Source organism: Leptonychotes weddellii, chromosome X, assembly GCF_054177405.1.
Source record: "Leptonychotes weddellii isolate Sample4059 chromosome X, ASM5417740v2, whole genome shotgun sequence".
NCBI lineage: Eukaryota > Metazoa > Chordata > Mammalia > Carnivora > Phocidae > Leptonychotes > Leptonychotes weddellii.
Window position 1 is genome coordinate 57,166,259 of NC_138385.1, and position 7,952 is coordinate 57,174,210.

Sequence of the window (7,952 nt, forward strand, 5' to 3'; positions counted from 1 at the left end):
GGCAGGAGGGCCAAGGGCAGTTTCAAAGTAGGAGAGCAGTATGATTAGATCTAAGTTTTAGTGAGATAACCAGATGGTCTCTAATGTCTCCTCTCTTCCCTGAGACTTCATGGTAAGTGCCAAAAGTGTGGTACAGGAAGTTAGGGGCAGGGTGCCAAGGTTCAAGCAAGGACCCTACCCTCCTAACCCCCTACACTCCATCCCCTCGGGGATCTGGGAGAAGCAAGAGAGAATAAAAATGTTGGGTCTTCCTGGGGTGCCTGGGTGGCTCAGTCGGTTGAGCCTCTGACTCTTGATTTCCGCTCAGGTCATGATCTCCGGATGGTGGAATCCAGCCCCTCCCTGGACTCCGAGCTCCGCACGGAGTCGGCTTGGGATTCTCTCTCTCCCTCTCCCTCTGCTCCTCCCCCTGCTCTCTCGCTCCCTCTCAAATAAATATCTTTTTAAAAAAATGTTGGTTCTTCCCATCTTGTAGTATGGGCAGGTTGGCTGGCTCAAGGGAACTCGGAAAAAGGGACAGACAAAATATGTTTCAGAATTAATATTAAATACCTATTAAATATATTCTACTGATCATACAATCTTGTGTACCTGGGACTTCAAGTAGCCTCACTTGGCCCTGTCCTCGAAGGAAGGGACCACGTCCAGCTCATCTTGCATTTCCAGCCGCCAACACTGAGTCGCGCGCCCCGGGGGCGCTCGGCGAATACTGGTTGGGGCGGGGGCTGGAAACGAGAGGGAGAAAATTGCCCAAGCCTCGGCCCTACGACCTCCCACCAGCAGGTGGCAAGATAGAATCCCGGTGCGCCGGGAAAGGGCGGAACTGGGCGGGGCGCCTGAGGCTCCGGCGCGCGCAGCCTCCGACCCTCTTTTCTCGGGTACCGGAAGGAGGTGGTTCTCTTTTCGTGCTTAGCGCAGCCATGGTAAGGAGGCCGGCTCGCGAGCTCTCAGGCCCATCAGCTTCCATCCTCCCAGGGCTGGGGCTCCCCGGGGCTCCGGGGTTCCCGCATGGGGTGGCCGGGCGCAGGCGAAGGCACTGCAGCCTGCGGGTTGGCCCAGGCGGGCTCCAGGGCGAGGGCGAACGACGGCCCCGGAGCAAGGGGGGGGGGGAATCGGTGCTGCAGGCGGGAAGGCCTCGGTCTCTGGCCCGGCCACGCCCGGCCACGCGTCCCATGACCCGAAGGGAACGGCCTCCTCCGGCCGCAGCGGCCGGCGGGCCGGGCGGGCCGACGATGGGCCCCGGGGCGCGTGCGTGCCGTGTACGCTGGGCCAAGAAGCGTTCACTTCGTCGCTGTTGTTGTTTTTGTTTTTGTTTTTTTTGATTTTGCAGTTTGTTTGTTTGTTTGTTGGCATGGCCCGACTTGTAGTGTGGCCGGTAAGCATGTGTAGACAGCGTTAAAATGCTTCCGCATTTTAAAGTGAAAGCGGCTCTCAGCGTGTGGCCTTAGAGGACGAGGGAACAGCGCTTGGCACGTGGTTTTGCTGTGAGGGCAGGTGAATCTCGCAGTAGAGACTTTGTAACGAGGTGGTGACGTTGGGAGAAACTTTTCTATGTAACTGATTAACCAGTAGCAGCACAGATTGGGCTCTTTCCCGTTTCTGGTGCTGGCTCGTCCCGGTGCCCCAAGATCCAACCCCCGGCCATTTCGGTAGACTAGTTTCTTAGGGAAAAACCGCCTCGAGAGGCGGACACGCTTTTAAGCGGTAACTTTTTGAAAATACTTAGAACAGTCCTCGAAGACGGTAATTAGTGATCTCTGTCCAGTGGAGGGGGGGTGTTGTAATCGTCGGAGCATACGGTATTTGCTAGATAACTATGCGTTTGTCACCGCCCCACACTTTCTAACGCTGTACACGTTTTGCTGGAGAGGAAACGGAGAGTCCGTTCTTTGAAGAAGTTGATAGGTTGAAACAACCTGTAACCGGTTTAACAGCAACGAAATCTAAAACCCTGAAATTCTCCTTCAGGCTCGTGGTCCCAAGAAGCATCTGAAGCGTGTAGCAGCTCCAAAGCATTGGATGCTGGATAAACTGACCGGTGTGTTTGTAAGTATCCTATTGTGAGCATACGTTTTAAGTTGTAAGTACCTTACGGGACACGTTCAGGCGACCTATTTTATACTCGTTTATGTACCAGACATCCCTGATTGCTGTATCCATAAGTTACTTGGGCACAGGGCTATGGGAAGAGGGTTCTTGTCGTCTTCTGCTTTTGAAGGCCTTGTGCTACCTAGCTGCACCCCACCTCGCTCTTTAACAGCTCTGTCTCGTTTATTCCACATACCATATGGTACACTGAGATGGACTCCGAACTGAAATTTTCCTAACGCGCCTGGACCTCTGAAAGGGGAAAATGCTATAAAGCTTTCTGGTCTGGAAGTTTTACAAGTTTTGACCACCTCTTGTTTACCCAGATTCGGGGGCTGATGGACAGTCTGGTGTCTAGTTAATGGATCTCAGGACGCAGGAAGTGGGCTTGCGTGAATTCCAACATTAGTTCAAGCTATTTTTTGTTTTAATCATCTTAACAGGCCCCTCGCCCATCTACTGGTCCCCATAAGCTGAGGGAATGTCTCCCTCTCATCATTTTCCTAAGGAATAGACTTAAGTATGCCCTAACAGGAGATGAAGTAAAGAAAATCTGTATGCAGCGTTTTATTAAGATTGATGGCAAGGTCCGAACTGATATAACCTACCCTGCTGGTTTTATGGGTAAGTGGTTAGTGGTGGGCATTCAGTGCTGGCTCCTTTGGGTTTTGTCTTCCTCTCCAAAATGGCGGTCCTACTGAATATTGGTGGGTTTTTTAATCAGTCGCCGAAGTAAAACATGACTGTCCTTTCAGTTTCTTTACTAACCTAGTATAGGGCTGTAAATAATATGAATCATTTCTCAAAACCGAATTTCAATTCACTTTTAAGTTTTACATGTCATAGAAACAGGGTTTTGAAACCTTAAAAGATGAGCTAGCTGTCATAAGTCTTAGGAGCTCCTGTTGGTATTTGAAACGGGAAGCATAGGGTGTTGGGTTTTTTTTTTTTCCCTCGTGGCGTGGTTGTTACTCAGCGTGGGGTAGTGGGGCTTATAGTAACCCTAGTTACTGTTTTGATGTCAGATGTCATCAGCATCGACAAGACCGGGGAGAATTTCCGTCTGATCTATGACACAAAGGGTCGCTTTGCGGTTCATCGGATTACACCTGAGGAGGCCAAGGTGAGTGTTCAAACGGGCTGGGTCTTCATTAGGGAAATTACTTCGTTCTGAGAACCTGGAGTAAGTATGTGGGCTGATGCATTGCAGCGAAGTCGGTCGGTTAAGATTACTTAACAGTCTTACACCTGGAAATAGCCAGGTAACGGTTTGGTGGGGTTCTACTGTGTGTGCGATTTTATGTCATGTTATTAAAAGTCCTACTAATAGGGGCATCTGGGTGGTTCAGTAGGTTAAGCGTCTGCCTTTGGCTCAGGTCATGATCCCCGGGGTCCTGGGATAAGGGCCGTGTCGGCGGGGAGTCTGCTTTTCCCTCCCTCTCCCTGCCTCCCTCCCTCCCTTTTCCCTCCCTCCCTCCCTCCCTTTTCCCTCCCCCCCCCCTCTCTCTCTCTCTCTCTCTCTCTCTCTCTCTCTCTCTCACACACACACACACACACACACACACAAATAAATAAATCTTTAAAAAAAAAAAGTCCTAATAGTGGCATCACAGTTCGTTGCTGGATATCTAATAATTGATCCCCATTTGAAGTTAACACCTTGTTTTATGGCAGAAAAGAATTCTAGTTTAACAGTGTCTTGCAGGTTGTCTTTTAGAGGCAAGGAGAGTGGTTTCTAGGAACATTTATTAGTGCCTGAAGTATGGGTCCTTTAAGTATAAGGGACCAGTAAACCAGTACTAGTCCAATCTGATTGGCCCTTTGCCATGTCTCCATTTGTGGCTCTAGCTTTACTCTGGGGGAAAGGAAAGGTGTTAATGGAGGAGACTGGTCATCCTTGGGGCATTTGTTTGAGATAGTTCCAAAAAAAAAAAAAAAATTACAGACATTGATTATTTAATCCAGTTTGTTGTAGTGGTTTTACACAAAAGTTTAAGGCCCCTTGAATTATTGGCTATAAATGAAGGTTAATTCAATTGGGTGATTCAGCTCCTAATTTCCTTAGCTGCCTTGTTATCAGCAGGCTGGAGGGCATGTCCAATGGCATCAAGGTGATTTGATTTACTTCGGGGAGGTCAGGGAGTGAAAGTCCAAGGTCGAAACGCTTTGTGTGAAATGTTTGTTGATTAGGAGAACTGGTAATGCAATTGCAATTTGTGGGACAAAACTCAGTTGTGTGGTAGGAGCCGCTAAGAGGCACTTGGTAGGGGGCTGACGCGGGTAGGTTGGACGAATTCGAGGGACCTGTAAGGCTGAAACAGCCTCGGGAAAGAAGGGTGATCTGTCCACTCACTGATGGAGTCCCCTGTTGTGGGATTTGGAGGTTGTAAAGCCTTCGATCCCTTGGACTTGAACATGGGGGGTGGGAGTGTGGTACCAGGAAAACCCCTAACAGGAAGACTACCCTGAAGAGGGACAGCATAAGAGAAATTGATGGAGGGTGGGAAGTAAAGTCAGGACGCCGTTCGGTAGTTTGGGAAACGAGCAGTTCCTATGTAGAGCTGTTGCCTTTAGCTAAGTGCGTTTTTAACGCAGTGACTTGTTCCGAAATTACGGTTTCATACATTCTGGAGCGGGGTGCATGTGAGCTAAACTAAACGTGGCTAACTTGTGTTTCCAGTATAAGTTGTGCAAAGTGAGAAAGATATTTGTGGGGACAAAAGGAATCCCTCATCTGGTGACTCATGATGCTCGCACCATCCGCTACCCTGATCCCCTCATCAAGGTGAATGACACCATTCAGATTGATTTGGAGACTGGAAAGATTACTGATTTCATCAAGTTTGATACTGGTAAGCAGTCTCAGTGCTACCTGGGCGTTCTCTTTGTTTCTGGGCACTTCCTTTAAAGTTCGAGCTGTTCTTTGCTTCTCTCTCTCTCATGTAATCAAGCATTAGGACTTGTACCGGGCCTGGGTACAGAGGTTGGTTTTGTCTTGAGCCCTCGTAGGTGGTTCTGATGTGCACCTAATTAGCAACCAAAGCTAGAGGTCTTTTGATGTAGTAAGGGATCGGGGAGGGGGCAACTCAAGTGACATTTGAAGAAATGGGCAGGGAATGTGTAAAACTTAAGTTGTGTCATTTCGGCATGGCTTTGTGAGGGTAGTAAGGGTTAGAGATGGGGATGTATTCTGAACGGTGGAGGGGGGGAGGAGTGGCTTTGCGGAGGTGTGAGGGGTTGAACAGGTTTCTCTTGGGTGGAGGGTAGAAACAAACACCCAGGTGTAGTACAGTATGTTCATTTCCAGAGGCCCAAATGCTCAGAATATTCTGGGTGGGTCTTTAGGTGTGAGGGGGAGGGGTGGGGCAAATCCTAAGAGAGCCCTCAGCGTCCTTGCTTGGCTAACCTATCCATAGCAGTAAATTCAAATGGGAAAAATGACTCATCCGGTTTAGGCCTATGTCTTGTCATTCATCACGTCGGGTTATGAGTTGGCATGGTGCCTGGCTCTGAGCAGATTGTTTCTTCTCCCTAGGTAATCTGTGTATGGTGACTGGGGGTGCCAACCTGGGAAGAATTGGTGTGATCACCAACAGAGAGAGACACCCTGGCTCGTTCGATGTGGTTCACGTGAAAGATGCCAATGGCAACAGCTTTGCCACCCGACTCTCCAACATTTTTGTTATTGGCAAAGTAAGTCTGGGTGTCCCTTCCCTAATCCAGGGAAACCCATGGGCGCAGGTATTGCTGGGAGTGCGGCGTCCGGCTGGCTATTCTGATCATAGTGTAAAGCCTCTCCTGAGATAGGGCTCACACAGAGCGGGGCCAGGGCAAACCTGGGCTCCTGCAGTATCACAGAATCCCCAGGGGGGACCTGATCACCTTGCTTAGTGAAAAGTGCCAGTAATGGGACACCTGGGTGGCTCAGTTGGTTCAGCGACTGCCTTCGGCTCAGCTCATGATCCTGGAGCCCCGGGATCATTCTCTCTCAAATAAATAAAATCTTTAAAAAAAAAAAAAAGAAAGAAAGAAAAGTGCCAGTAATGGAGTGAATATGCTTTACTTGGACTTAGGTTCTTCGATTTGCACCTGTGGGGTTGGGGGCGGGGCTAGTCAGCCTTGGACGCTGCTTCCATAATTGCGGGTCATTAACTACGAAGGGTGTTACAGTTTGCATCTAATGTATGGGCAGCACGTTTAATAGGGTGACCCCGGCAGCCCAAGCAGTGAATATTTCTGCTAAACTGGCATCTAAGTGTCTTAAGACTGGCTGGCTGTTGCTAAACGCTCTCAGGCCTGTTTCTTTTCTTTTCTTTTTTAAGATTTTATTTATTTGAGAGACAGCACATGAAGGGGGGAGGGTGAGAGGGAGAAGCAGACTCCCCTGCTGAGCAGGGAGCCCGATGCGGGACTCGATCCAGAGACTCCAGGATCATGAGCTGAGCCGAAGGCAGTCGCTTAACCAACTGAGCCGCGCAGGCGCCCCAGGCCTCTTGTTTCTTTAAGGGAGATTACAGATGCCGCGTGTGCCAAGCTGCCAGTGGGAGTTAGCTTGTGGTGGGTTGTAATGCTGCTCGTTTTCTCCTGCAGGGCAACAAGCCGTGGATTTCTCTTCCCCGTGGAAAGGGTATCCGACTCACCATTGCTGAAGAGAGAGACAAGAGACTGGCAGCCAAACAGAGCAGCGGGTAAAATGGTCCCTGGGTGACGTGATTGGAAGACTTTGTACTTAATTAAAGGTCCTACAGCGCCATAAATTGTCTCTTTGGTGTTTGTTGTGGCCTGCGTTGGGGTTTTGTGTTCATTTACAGTTGCCTACTCTTTGACTTAGACCCTGAAAAGGAGACTGACCCCTCGGGCAGGCTTAGGCGCTCTGTGTCTTTTTTTAGACTGGACTCTGGGTGGTGGGAGGGAGAACACACCAGACTTGACAGAGGAGGAGCAGCAGCTAACCCAGGAGCAGAGAGCCAGGCGGCCCGAAGTTTTGGCCAAGAACTCCTCTGTCCTATCGACTCTTCTTCACTTAACAAAAATCCAGTGCCTGCCTTCCTCCGGTCTTCATTGCACTGGCTCATCTGTTTTCCCCATTCTTGCCCAGCTTGATCTCACCCAGAGTGGCAATCCCCGGCTGTGGACGTGGTCATAAACGTCTGGGCTCTTGACAGTACAAAGCTGCGCACTTGCTTGGACTTAGTGTCTCCAGCTGCCACTGCCGTGCTCACCTCCATTCCTCGGGGGACCGCAGAACAAAACTCTTGTAGAAAGGCAACTTGTTCCTGCTTTCTGGAGTGTGTAGGTTCATGTCAGGCTTGCTCACCAATCTTTTTTAAGATTAAATTTTAGGGAGGGGGGAGGGGCAGAGGGAGAGAAAATCTCCAGCAGGCAGCCCGCAGAGCATGGAGCCCAGTACCTGGCTCAATCTCATGACCCTGGGATCATGACAAGCCAAAACCAGAGTCGGTTGCTCCACCAACTGAACCATCCAGGTGCCCCTTGCCCACCGATCTTAAGATTTATTTTATTAGAGGTGGGACAGGAGGAAGAATTCTCAAGCAGAGGCCCTGCTGAGCCTCTGACCACTACATGTGAGAGTGTCCCTTCCCGTTCTGCCCAGTTGTGATCCCAAAATGACTCCAGGCTTAGCAGATCCCTCTTGGGGAGCAAAATTGCCTTGTGTTAAGAACCAGTATCCTCCAGGGGCGCATGGGTGGCTCAGTCGTTAGACGTCTGCCTTCGGCTCAGGTCATGATCCCAGGGGCCAGGCTCCCTGTTTGGTGGGAAGCCTGCTTCTCCCTCTCCCACTCCCCTTGCTTGTGTTCCCTCTCACCGTGTGTCTATCAAATAAAAAATATTAAAAAAAAAAA

General features: G+C 49.9%; 1 protein-coding gene across 1 annotated transcript; it reads left to right on the forward strand.

Annotated features, from left to right (window-relative positions):
* The first annotated feature begins 831 nt into the window (after positions 1 to 831).
* Positions 832 to 6,845, forward strand: RPS4X (ribosomal protein S4 X-linked). The gene is made up of 7 exons (XM_006740672.3): positions 832 to 923; positions 1,969 to 2,046; positions 2,532 to 2,712; positions 3,114 to 3,211; positions 4,769 to 4,940; positions 5,624 to 5,781; positions 6,679 to 6,845. Exons 1-7 carry the CDS (start codon positions 921 to 923, stop codon positions 6,778 to 6,780), a joined length of 792 nt encoding a protein of 263 aa, XP_006740735.1. The 5' UTR covers positions 832 to 920; the 3' UTR covers positions 6,781 to 6,845.
* The last annotated feature ends 1,107 nt before the right edge of the window (positions 6,846 to 7,952 follow it).

What these genes read in the sequence shown, in the direction of transcription:
- RPS4X (XM_006740672.3), top strand. An exon ending in TTACACCTGAGGAGGCCAAG is followed by an intron (nt 3,212 to 4,768) that starts GTGAGTGTTCAA and finishes TTGTGTTTCCAG; the next exon opens with TATAAGTTGTGCAAAGTGAG. An exon ending in TTTCATCAAGTTTGATACTG is followed by an intron (nt 4,941 to 5,623) that starts GTAAGCAGTCTC and finishes TCTTCTCCCTAG; the next exon opens with GTAATCTGTGTATGGTGACT.